This window comes from Thamnophis sirtalis, unplaced genomic scaffold (assembly GCF_051295495.1).
Source record: "Thamnophis sirtalis isolate CommonGarterSnake01/CBP01778 unplaced genomic scaffold, rThaSir2_p1.2 scaffold_11, whole genome shotgun sequence".
Classification (NCBI taxonomy): Eukaryota; Metazoa; Chordata; class Lepidosauria; order Squamata; family Natricidae; genus Thamnophis; species Thamnophis sirtalis.
The window spans coordinates 16,453,313-16,466,985 of NW_028261391.1; the positions used below are offsets into that span (position 1 = coordinate 16,453,313).

General features: G+C 40.2%; 1 protein-coding gene across 6 annotated transcripts in view; it reads left to right on the forward strand.

The window, feature by feature from the left end:
- Positions 1 to 13,673, forward strand: part of TNIK (TRAF2 and NCK interacting kinase) — a 348,933-nt gene that overhangs the window by 304,401 nt on the left and 30,859 nt on the right. For all 6 annotated transcript variants that reach the window (XM_087725246.1, XM_087725250.1, XM_087725247.1 and 3 more), the window contains 2 exons: positions 6,251 to 6,435; positions 10,791 to 10,920. In XM_087725246.1, the coding sequence (XP_087581372.1) occupies positions 6,251 to 6,435; positions 10,791 to 10,920 (315 nt within the window). The remainder of the gene's footprint in view (positions 1 to 6,250; positions 6,436 to 10,790; positions 10,921 to 13,673) is intronic.

A 13,673-nucleotide genomic window follows, 5' to 3' on the forward strand; every position in this document is an offset into this window, starting at 1 on the left:
ATTTCAAAATTGGAACAGGCTGTAGAAGAAATTACTTTGTTATTTTGTTTTTCTCTCTTATTTACCCTCAATAATTTTTAGTTTGTTTCTAACCTACTTCCTGGTTTTTCTGACATTTTATTTTTCTGCCCACACTCAGCTAGCAATTTTTGTTTTATTTCTAATTGACCTGGTTTTTCTGATGTGTTGTTATTTATTTATTAAATTTATAAGTTTACTTTCCTATCCTGATCTTTTTTTGCTTCTGGTGTTAATTAATTCACCATCACTCCCAAGCCTATAACAAAGCAATAGAGAATATTAGCTGTGTCTATTCTTGGTTTGTCATGCCCTTGCACAAAGTTATGCTTAAAATCAAACCTTGCTTTTTAGTTTGCTAACATCTCACAAAATGGGCTCTTGTTATTTGTAATTCCAGAGGAAAGTTCTTAATATAACTACAGAAACCCTCCCTCTAAAAGGAAAAGTAGGTGTAAGTGTAGCATGTAAAACTTTTATTTAACTGTTATCTTCCATCTCAATGACACCCAGGTAAGATTGGGGCACATTAGAGTTATAATGTCAGTAGAGACCAAAATAAACCCTATATTTCTAGACCCACCCCCTGAAAAATAGAAAAGTCAGTTATGATTAAAAGATTTATTGTCTCATAATATTTACTGAAATATGGAAATTGTACTTTCTCCAATCATATTTGGGCATATGTGTAACAGGTAAAAGATATATGTAGATCTATATTTTTAGGTTTCAAATTCACCATTTTAAGATCATGTGGTAAAGGCTTCAAAGCAGAGGTGAAATTCAGCAGGTTATGACAGGTTCTGGAGAACCGGTAGCGGAGGTTTTGAGTAGTTCGGAGAACCGGCAAATACCACCTTTTGCTGGCCCCAGAGTGGGGTGGGAATGGGAATTTTGCAGTATCCTTTCCCCTGCCACCACCACCAAGCCATGCCCACAGGACCAGTAGTAAAAAAAATTGAATTTCACCACTGCTTCAAAGCCACATGAGAATAAAGGGAAATGTCACCAGGGATATTCTGGTTGGATCCTGGGGTCTATTTAGAGCTCATGAGCTGAATCACAGTTGCCATGCAGGTATCTTCCCTGCTTGAATGTGTGCTTTTACTAGTTACACAAGCTAAAACTTATATATTCATTATGTAAAGAAGCATGAGTGAGGACAAACAAAACTGTCCATTGTTTGATAACAGTGTTCCAATATCTCAGGGGCTGCCACAAAGAAAAGGGAGTCAAGCTATTCTCTAAAGCACCTGAGAGTAGAACAAGAAGCAATGGGTGGAAACTAATCAAGGAGAGAAGCAACTTAGAACTGAGGAGAAATTTCCTGACAGTTAGAATAATTAATTAGTAGAACAACTTGCCTCCAGAAGTTGTGAATGCTCCAACACTGGATAGTTTTTAAGAAGATGTTGGATAACCATTTGTCTGAAGTGGTGTAGGGTTTCCTGCCTAAGCAGGGGGTTGGACTAGAAGACCTCCAAAGTCCCCTCCAATTCTGTTATTCTGTTCTATTCTATCTTATCTCATGATTGCTGAAAGGAGAATTCCCCAACCCAAACAGAAGTGACATGCAGCCGCTCATGTGTTTTGGGTATGTGTCTTCCTTAAAGACCCTCTAACTTTAAAAAAAATCAGTAAATGCTATTTATTCCCTACCATTTGAAGTCAGAAAGCCTACATTTTTACAGGCATACCATCATGTAAAAAAGAACCAAAGAAAGTCTCCAAACTTGATTTCTCTAAACATTCAGGAAACAAAGATAGCAATAGCAATAGCAGTTAGACTTATATACCGCTTCATAGGGCTTTCAGCCCTCTCTAAGCGGTTTTACAGAGTCAGCATATTGCCCCCAACAACAATCCGGGTCCTCATTTTACCCACCTCGGAAGGATGGAAGGCTGAGTCAACCCTGAGCCGGTGAGATTTGAACAGCCGAACTGCAGAACTGCAGTCAGCTGAAGCAGCCTGTAGTGCTGCATTTAACCACTGCGCCACCTCGGCTCTTAAGATCTACCTTAGTCATGTACTCTATCTAGACCAGGGGTTTCCAATCCTGGCAACTTTAAGACTTGTAAAAGTATAAGTCCCTCCAAATTAGGATATCTAAACTGAAGAAAGAGAAGACAACTGGTCCAAGTATGTTCATAAATCCCAGATTGAAGCCAATGTAGGAAAATAAGTCAGGACCTTTACTAAACAGCTACTACATCAAAGATGATTGGTACCTTTATTATAGTTTTTGTTCATGCAGGCTAAGAAGTACATTCACAGAAGTATCATCATCTTACATTCTGAAATTATAGCAACTCTTCCAACCATGTAAAGCGACTCTGAGACATGCTACATTGAACACCAGTGTATCTGTATTACACTGTGGATTAAAATTGTTGTTTTCATGTGTGATTGGAAACCTAAGAAATGAAACATTTAGGCCCAGTTTTTGGGGGTGCGGTGGGGTTCCTTTCTCTTGCTTGAATGATTTGTGAGCAGTAATTATGAAGCTCTACCTTGGATATCCAAATTATAATCGGGTTGCAGTTGAGAGTGTATAAGCCAATTTTTTTTACTATTTAATTCTCTAGTTTGGATGATGGTGAGCAGACTAATTTAAAAGTAATACGATGTATTGCTGCAGGTAATTGGAAACAATCCAGTCAGAATGAATGAGTCATTCATTATTAGACTTTGAAAAGGTATATTAAAAAATATTCATGCTGCCCAAATCTTAATTGGACTTGTTTTCATTTGGGGATGGGAGGGGGGGATTCACCTAAGCATTTAGGAATTGATTTGTTAGCAATGAAAATGTTTGCTTAGATTAGGCCAAAAATTAATTATGTTTGTTGGTAGTAGAAGCTATAGTTGTTGTTTTCTTTAATTGTATATTAAAAAAAATACAGTGGGGTCTGGGAATAGGAAGACTGTATTCATCTGGAGAGTAGAAACAAAAGTGCCAAACATTCATCTATGATTATATTCCTTAAACTATTAATATTGGCTTGATGGTGATGATGTTTAATCTTATTGCCCATTATTTGAGCATGCCTTTCCTACATATTTCAAGGCACCATCCATAAGATTTGCTCCTCCAATGTTTAGATTTGAGAATTTTAGAATTTAGAATAACGGAGTTGGGGAGGACTTTGGAGATCTTCTAGTCCAACCCCCTGCTTAGGCAGGAAACCCTATACCCTTTCAGACAAATGGTTATCCAACATCTTTTTAAAGACTTCACAATTTCACAATTTCTGGAGGCAAGTTGTTCCACTGATTAATTGTTCTAACTGTCAGGAAATTTCTCCTTAGTTCTAAGTTGCTTCTCTCCTTGATTATTTTGCACCCATTGCTTCTTGTTCTACCCTCAGGTGCCTTGAAGAATAGTTTGACTCCCTCTTTGTGACAGCCTCTGAGATATTGGAACACTGCTATCATGTCACCTACGTCCTTCTTTTCATTAAACTAGACAATACCCAGTTCCTGCAACCGTTCTTCATATGTTTTAGTCCCTGGTCCCCTAATCATTTTGTGGGAGTAGGTGTTCACAACTCCTAATTATGTTGTAATCCAAAATATTATCTTACTTTCTTTTCTTGAACAACTGCCTTTTATACCTCAATCTCTCTCACAAAACATTAGATTAACTAAAAAATGTTGAGAATTCCTTGTGGGTAGGATTCACAATATTTTTGCACTGGGGTAATAAATCAGTAATCATCAGTAGTCTCATCCTCACACTAATGAATTAAATAGCCGTGCTTTTAAAGCAGAACAAATAATCCCGCATAGCAATGTTATGCTAATACATTGATTTAGGATAATCTTTGTTTTAATAAGCTGTTGGAGTTAATCAGGTTGTTTCATGGCATTGTTGTGTGTTGAATTTGATAACATTGCAAAGTTTGAATTGTTAGCTTCATGAAGTAAAACTTCAGTTGGATATTATTTATATTTTGGGACTTCTGGTTTTGTAATGTCTTAAAATTTGCAAAAAAGATTACCTCTCATATGGAATGGGGAATTTGGATAACTTTACATTTATAACTTCTGCAGTTCCATTCTTCATATGTTTCAGCCTCCAGTCCCCTAATCATCTTTGTTGCTCTTCTCTGCACTCTTACTAGAGTCTCAACATCTTTTTTTTAATTTCTATATCAATTTGCCCACAGAGTTCAATATGCTTGAGATAGATTTTGCTCATGAAGTTTTACAAAATGGCTAGAAAGGTACACAATTTGACCTGAATGGTATTAGCCTTGATGGGTAGAGGGAAGATGGCACTTCACTCTTTGTCTTCCTTACACAATCCCTATAGACTTGACATAGTCAAGCAAGTTGAGTGCAGAAGTATCAAAGACAACACTGAGACTGGATTGTCAGTTTTTTTTTTTAAAAAAATTCCCAGTTTCTCCTATCAGGTTGTAAAGGACTGTTTATTTTTGTTTTTAAAAGACATTCCAAGACATTTTATTAAAAAATAATAATTGTATGATGCAGGAATAACGAATATAGCCAGAGGAACAAACAAACCAACAGTATAGAAACTTGATTTTTTTTTCAATGAGTTTCTTTTTCCCTAATCTTTTATATCTGAGCAAATGTGCTAATAGCTTCCTTAGTCTTAATATAGGGAGAGATAGTAAGAGAGTTGATTGCAATTGTTTTGATCATCTTGTGTGTGTTTAATGCATTCTCTTCTAATTCGTTTAATTAAACCTATTGTGCTTTTTATTTTTGCCCTACTGCTTTCTGTTGTGTGGCCATGAAAGCATGTAAGATTACAATAAATATCTCCGTATAGTTCTTACAACTTTTTGTCTCAAAACAACACTATTAAGATATAAATGGGGAACCTTAAATAGTGTATTAACTAGAAAATTCTTTGTGTCTAGTAATCTAGGTTCTAGCATTGCGATTCATGGCCAATTTTGCATATGTATACATGCACATCACATGCACATATTGTAAAATATGCACCCTGCCTATATCTTTTGTATGACATTATGCATAGCAATAGCAATAGCACCTAGACTTATATACTGCTTTACAGTGCTTTATAGCCCTCTCTAAGCGGTTTACAGAATCAGCATATTGCTGATTCTGTAAACCCAACAATCTGGGTCCTCATTTTACCCACCTCGGAAGGCTGGAAGGCTGAGTCAACCTTGAGCCTGGTGGTATTAGAACTGCCAAATTGCAGGCAGCCGGCAGTCAGCACAAGTAGCCTGAAGTACTGCACTCTAGCCACTCCCCACCAAGACTCTGCACGAGTCAAGCTATCGTGTGAGCTTTACATATACTGTACATTGTTAGTGATGATCATAGATAAGGAACCCACTTGATACGTTGCACTGAATTTCTAGAGAAATGGATAGAAAGAGGTCAACATGCCTGCATGGGAAACATAATAGGCAACGTTAGTTCAGTTAGCATAATCTAAAGTCCGTGGTACTTGGTCGTGGCTGACCTCATGCACTTCAATTCCTCTTAAATGTGTTTAAGTGGAAGACATTTGGGGATCACCCAAAATGTATATTTGGAATCAATACCATTCTGAGATGCCATTGTTCCCAGTTTACTGTGATGACGACTGCATTCTTGTAACTGCTATAGCTGTCAATAGATTTAGGTGTGCTAAATCTATCATAATGAGCTTGTTTATATGCTATGACATTATCATGCAGATGACACAAGTTCATTTGTGTCATTTGCATGACATAATGTTCAAGATGTCATTTTCCTCTTCCCTTGCTGGTCTTGAACATGTCCATAGAAGGCTATAATAGCAATACCACTTATATACTGCTTTACAGTGCTTTACAGCCCTCTCTAAGTGGTTTACAGAGTCAGCATATTGCCCCCAACAATTTGGGTCCTCATTTTATCCGCCTTGGAAGGATGGAAGGCTGAGTCCACCTTGAGCCTGGTGAGATTTGAATTGCCAAATTGCTAGCAGTCGGCAGGCAGCAGAAGTAGCCTGCAGTACTGCACTTTACCCACTGCGCCACTGTGGCTCATAAACACATGTGTACATGTAACCTATATGTCAGCAGTTTGCTGTTAGGTTTTCAGTGAGTATAAAGCCAGTGTTTTGTACCACAAAATCTATACATTCCATAATATTTGCCTTCTATATCAGCTGACGGTTGCATTTCCTAATTGTCATACCATCCCTTCTATAGTTCAGGTGAAAATTCATGTTGCTTTCTGGGTTTTTCCCTTCTCGTACAGGATCTGACTGCTTTAGCAAAAGAACTGCGGGAACTGCGGATTGAAGAAACCAACCGGCCTTTAAAGAAAGTTACCGATTATTCCTCTTCCAGTGAGGAGTCTGAAAGCAGCGAAGAGGAGGAAGAAGACGGAGAAAGTGAAACACAAGATGGCACTGTGCCCGTCAGCGACATCCCACGGCTTATGTAAGACATCCTCTCTTGGTGAAGATAAACCCACAAATGCATCTCATTTGGAATTGCTGGTTGCAATAATGTTTTATAGACATTACAAACATGGCGGCCCCCAAACTTTTTGGGTACCTGGAACTGGTTCGATGGAAAGAAGTTTTTCCACAGACCGGTGGGTTTCGTATGCTGCCTGCATCCCATTGGCTGGAGTTTAACTGGTTTGCACGGCCCAGTTTTTGCCATGCTGCGGCCTGGTGCCAGTCCATAGATCAGGGGTTGGAGACCTCTGCTGTAGACTATTGCTGAAAAAAGCCACACACACACACCCATAATGTATACAAAAGATGTCCCACCAGATTAGACCAGGAGCTTAGTCTCCTGTTCTCTCTTTCTGCCCAAAGAAAAGTGAACAATGCACAACAACAGTGGAGAAGGGACCCAGCAAGTAAATACATGTTCTTTCATTAGATTGTTTGGTAAGAAATCAGAGGATGGCAGTAGGATGTAGGCAGGGGTGGGCTTCAAAAATTTCAGCAGCGGGTTCTCTGCTCGGTTGTTGGGGGCGTGGGCGTGGTCTAGTTGGCCTCCTGCACCACGGCAGGGGAGCTGTTTTCACCTTCCCCAGGCTCCAGAGGCCTTCTGGGAGACCCATTTTCCCCCCTCCCCGAGCCTCCGTGCAGACCCTTAGCTCGCATCCAAAATGGGCCGCGTGGAGACTCTTAGGAGGGGCGTGGTGAGGTGGCAGGGGTGGGGTGGGGTGGGGTGGGGTGGACGGGACCAGCCAGAGGTGGGATTTGGAGGTTTTCCAAACCGGCCATAACGTTAGCTACGGGTTCCCCCGAATCCAGGCGAACCCTGGATGTAGATGAGCAAAATGGCGGTCTATAGTCACATAGGACCCCCATGCCTCCTTTTTTGTGGTTTCTGAACTACTTCTGAAGCCAATTACTTGGAGTAGAGTGGCTGGTTTTCTATCCTTTTGAAGTAAGAGATGTAACAAAATAGTTCTGTAAGCTGTAAAGAGGCTTCTCTGAATCAGTCAATCAATATCCCTTCCTCTCAATTCTTCTCCCTTAAAAAAAAACCAATGGGAATGCCCATAGATATACCCTGACCAGTGGTGGGATTCATTTTTTTTTTACTGCTGGTTCTATGGGCGTGGCTTGGTAGGCAAGGCTTGGTGGGCGTGGCAAGGGAAGGATACTGTAAAATATCCATTCCCACCCCATTCCAGGGGAAGGTTACTGTAAAATCCCCATTCCCTCCTGATCAGCTGGGACTCGGGAGACAGAGAATAGATGGTGGCGGGGCCAGTCAGAGGTGATATTTACCGGTTCTCCGAACTACTCAAAATTTCTGGTACCAGTTCTCCAGAACTGGCCAGAACCTGCTGAATACCACCTCTGATCCTGACTCTGCTTTACATCATTCTTCCACCCCTTATTGCAGCTCTCCTGCTTCCAAAATGCATTAAGTGCAAGCATCAACCACCAAAGTTATTCCTCCTTCTAATACAGATCTAGGCATTTTATGGACCACAGGTTATATCTGGCCCTTCGGCTGTCCCTGTCTGGCCTGCAGTGGCGGGGTGGGGATGGCAAGACTGTAAGAGTAGTAGCGGTGATGGCAATGATCCTTAACTGTCCCAGTTTGTCATGCGACTACTTGGGAAAGTGAATTGGCCACCAATGATATAAGGTTCATTGAGCAAGTTAGCTGAATTCTTGGAAGACCTAGCTCTCAAAGCCCTACATTTCCACCTTGAAGTGAAGTTCCTAATGCAATATTTATGAAATCAAGAATTTGGGCTCCACGAGGCTTCCGGGGCGGGACCTTGCTGATGGCGGCAGCTTAACGAGCTGCCCCCAGGTTTCTGGTGGCGTTATCTGCCTAAATACCTGGTAGATACCTCATTCTTCAGGCAAAGAAGAGTGAGAGAGAGATCCAGCTGGTAAGAGCTTTTCTTTGAAGTTTGCAGCTTTTTTTTTTTTTGCTGCAAATGGAAGGGGGGGGCGACCAAAGGCTGAATCACATCTCCGTGCCAGAAACCACGGCTGTATTTATTACGGCGCAAAGTAAGGATCCCCCCACTTAGGACAACTTTTGATATATTTATTTGAGATTAATACAAGCAGAGTCCGTACCTGAGAACTTTATCTGCCTTTTAAAAAAAAAAAAATCCTAGCTTCTTTTTACAAGAGCTTCCTTCGTGCACAGGGTTTTTTTTTTCCTTAAGAATTTGGGCTCCACAAAGTGTATTCTTTATGTAGCAACAGTCAATCCTGTCTGTCAATGGAATGTATTTCTCTAATACATTCTTTCTCATTTGCATACTGAAGAATTTGGGAATGGATCTTTTGAAGAACCCCCAAATTATTTTATTTTTAAAAAAGAACGCTCTATGAAGTCTTCTGTATTTCAAATATAGAGATTGTTACTTTATTTGGCAGGCAACACCTTTAATATTTGAACATGTCGTTGCCGTTTGCATCAACACACACTTCAGCGATTTCTTGAAATTCTGAAGGCTGACCAAATTCAACAGTCCATCCGGTTCATGATCAGAGCATCTTTTAATTTATCTTTCTATAAATGTTATCTAGGTCAATATCTGCCTTCAGGCAGAAACATGCAGCTGTTGCTTATTTTCATTAGTCAACCAAAAGCATATGGCTCAGGTTTAGGCAGTTAGTTTGTTTGCATTCTGCTTAATGTGGTGAAAAATATTCTGTATTGCAATTTTACGTTGGAGAGCTGTCAAAAAATAAAAATGGCCTGGTTGGGACGTATGCACTTGACAATAATGCTAGCCGAGGGAATAACTTTGAAAATAGCCTATTTGTGGCAAGAACTGCCTACCTGAAATTCAGTCATATAACATTAAATTCCTTATCCCTAATCCCATTCGTCTGGCTTCTTCTGAAGGCAAGAAGAATCTCATAATATGAATTATAATGGTACGGTGAATACGTGAAACTATTACAATATTGGGGATCAAAATAGATATGATGATGGATGTGGGTGCCCCATCACTGGAGGTTTTTAAGAAGAAATTGGACAACCATTTGTCTGAAATGGTATAGGGTTTCCTGATTGAGCAGAGGGTTGGACTATAAGACCTCCAAGATCCCATCTACCACTGGCAAGGTTAGCAAAGATGTTCCAAAACATGTCCGCCAAATGTTGGAAATGTAATCAGACACCGGGCACATATTAGCATGTGGTAGACATGTGCAAAGACAAAAAAAAAACATGGACAAAAATGCACACAAGGTTAGAAAAAAATGTTAAAGCAACATATAGATTTGTAAGCCAGAAATATTTTTGTTAGCATAGTAACCGAAAAGTATGAATAAAGGGAATATATACTTACTATTGCATGTCTTGACAGCAGCAAGAATTGTATTTACACAGCACTGGAAAAATGAGGAAATACCTACAGAAGAGAGCATAATTTAAAAACATACTAGATTGTGCAGAAATGGATAGGTTGACCTTAAAGATAAAGAATAAAGAAGATACGGAATATTTTCTACCATGGAACTTGTTTTATCAATGCTTGATAACAGAACTAGAGTTTAGAAATTGGATAAATATTAATATGTATAAGGAAATTGACCCAGACAATACACTGTTCACAAAGCACTTATTCATGTAAAAGAAAAATGTATAAATAAACAAACAAACAAAGACCTTCAAGGTCCCTTTCGGCTCTGTTATTCTGTTACTGCAATCAAAACTCCTTTATATAGGAGCACAATAGCTGTGCGTGAATGAAAGGTACAGCTTTGATTGTGATGCAGTGACCAAGCACCAGACCAACTCCCTGCTTCCCTGTAGATGCTGCTCCTGGATACCCAGGTATGCCTGAAGGAGTTTTCAGCATCAGCTGGGTGAGCACATGTGCTCTGATGTTTAGAGTAAAAGAGGGATAACATTGGATACAAGTTTCCCATTTGGGGAGGCATCCTGCAGTTCCCCTGTCTTTCTCCTTGAAGTTTGTTCAGAAAATACATTTCATGAAGTGGTCAGAGTTTTATATTATTACAATGTGACAGGAAGAAGCACAGGATGAATCGAAAATGTAATGTCAAGCTTCGTGTTTCCCTTCCAAAAAAAATAAAAAGGAACACAAGTTTAGGATCAGAATCTATCCCTGTAGATTTGTTTTGTCAGGCAATAGAGACCAAGAATGAGAGAGACCGGCATTTTGGGAACATGAGGAAGAATCCTTTAGCTTCTGATCCTGATTTTCTTAAATCTTGGCAATTACAAATCTTTTAAGGTTACTTTATTTTTCTGTAGTCGTCATGTATTTATCACAAGAAACCAACTGCTCTCTTTTCGTTTTGAAAACTCCTATTTTTCAGACCAACGGGAATGCCGGCCAACAACGAGTCCTACAATCTAGGAATGGTATCGAGCCATGGTGGTCTGGAGCCCCCCCACCCTGACAAATTTAGCAGTATTTCAAGAGAAGGGACTTTAATGATAAGGGAGGTAAGTGGGTGGCAACAATTTCTTCTCTGCAGTGTCTTTGAGAGATAATGTCTTCGTAGGCTATGAATAATAATTACACTGTGTATTCTGAGCACAGAGTGATTGATTAAACTGTGCTGGTTTGCAGCTGATTAATATAATTATAACATCTAAACAAAAGATGTCTCTTCACTATAAACAGCACCGAATGCTGTAGGACATAGCAAGGTTGTTTTCAGATCTTCATCTTCCTTCAAACTGACTTTTAAAGCATGCAATTTGCACACAATGGATATTGTAAAAGTGAAACAGAAACTTGGTTCACATACTACAAGTAGTCCTCGACTTATAACTGTTCATTTAATGACCATTCAGAGTTGCAACAGCACTAAAAAAAAAGTAACTTATGACCATTTTTCACAGTTACAACTTTTGTAGCATCCCCATGGTCATGGGATCAAAATTCAGATGCTTGGCAAGCAGTTCATACTTATGACCATTGCTGTGTCCCGAAGTCATGTAGTCACCTTTTGCGACCTTTTGACAAGCCAACCTGGGGAAGCCAGGTTCACTTAACCGAGTTACTAAGTTATCAACTCCAGTGATTCACTTAACAACTGTAGCAAGAAAGGTCCCAAAATGGGGCAAAATTCACTTAACAAGAGTTTCACTTAACAATAGAAATTTTGGTCTCAAAAAATCGCGGATTGCCTGTATACGGAAGAGATTCTCAGTTGCTAATTTAGATTAATTATAATTCTTATCACGCCAATTATTATACCTTGGTGTATATTCAGAGAAGAGAAGGAAGACGCTCTCTAAAAGTCAGTGGTGAAAAATACACCTGTGGGGATTTTTTAGAAACATAATAGGGACTGAATAACATAACAGAGCTTCTTGGATGAGAAGTGAAATGTCTTCAGAGAAAAACCAGAAAGACCAGTTGCCTCTTGAAAAAAGCACCTTTGGGACAACCATGACCTGGATGACTGAGAATCTCCATGGACATAATAGGGACAAGACAATTGCACTAATGTAACAAAGGAGCACTTCAGTAAAAGTGATTGAGGCAAAGCTACAACTCTTTGTGGGATGCCATAATTAATATCCTGCCATTGACAGATGAACGTTATATCTGGCAGATCATGATAGCAATAGCACTTAGACTTATATACCCCTTTACAGTGCTTTACAGCCCAATCTAAGTAGTTTACAGAGTCAGCATATTGCCTCCAACAATTTGGGTCCTCATATGATGATATGATGATGATACGCAGTGGCTCAGTGGCTAAGACGCTGAGCTTGTTGATCAGAAAGGTCAGAGGTTTGGTGGTTCGAAGCCCTAGTGCCGCGTAATGGAGTGAGCTCTGGTTACTTGTCCCAGCTTCTACCAACCTCGCAGTTCGAAAGCATGTAAAAATGCAAGTAGAAAAATAGGAAAAATCTTTGGTGGGAAGGTAACAGTGTTCCGTGCGCCTTTGGCGTTTAGTCATGCCGCCCACATGACCACAGAGACATCTTCGGACAGCGCTGGCTTTTTGGCTTTGAAACGGAGATGAGCACTGCCCCCTAGAGTTGGGAACGACTAGCACATATGTGCAAGAGGAACCTTTACCTTTATGATGATAAGGAACTGCACTAAACATTGTCCCAAAGATGTGTTTCCAAAAGGCAACTGGATTTTCTTGTTGTTTTTTTTCCTTTGAATTTTTTTTTTCTTCTCATCCAAAAAGCTGCTTCAGTTATTCTTCGGTTCTAGAACTGAAGCAGCTACTTGGAGGAGAAAAGGAAATATTTTCAAGCACCTTTAGGACAACCAGGATTTGGGTGATTGAGAATTTCCATAGGCATTGGCACCAAACGTCATTTTGCTCAGGCTGCTTCCTGCTAAAATGTTTCCTCCTGGAGAAATAATACTGCTGTCCTCTCTTTGTATAAAAAGAGTAGGTTTGCTTGATGATACTGTCAAGACAAAAAGGTCAGATTGTAGGAGGCAATTGAAGGCAGGATAATTTAGCTAAGGGCATGAGCCAGCCCATCTTCTGTCTTGTTTTGTCCCACGGGAAAACACATTGATTCAGATCTCTCTTTTATCCCATTCTGTCTTTCATTCATGAGTTAGAGCCATTCCTCCCTCTTTTCCTTCAAAACATTACCTATACACCAGTGGTGGGTTCCGGATCCCGTTCCAACCAGTACCGTTGGAACAGGCCCTGCGACGTCCACATGGATGCATCCACATGGGTGCGCGCAGTGCACAGGCACCGTTACAGCGTGCACACATGCATGCAGTGCGTGCATGTGGCTTAGCACCTCCGCCAGCCTCCACATGCTCATGCAGGGAAGTGCCGAAGACTTAAAAGACCGGTAAGGAGCTCGGGCGGGCAGGTGGCCCCTCCGGAGCACCGTACCAGAATGGTATCTGGTGCTCTGGCCAGGCTCCGGTACGCCTGTACCGCCTGCAACCCACCACTGCTATACACCGTGAAAACAATCTTGGGAAACAGAAAGTCCATCTATCTTCTTTTTCTTAAGCCATATGTCTGAACAAGTAGAAGAAGATGATTCAAGGTCAGAACTCCTATCTTAAGAAAAAAAGGACAGCATCCAAACAATAAAGGCTAGATCAGCGTATCCTTCACAAGTATACCTGACATCTTACATGAAGATCACCAGCACTGTCCAGTAATCATCTGTGGTATTAAATGACCCAGTTCCCTTTGTGAGGAAGTAGTAATGTTGTTTATTGTTGAAGCCAGCTATAGTTTCTTTTT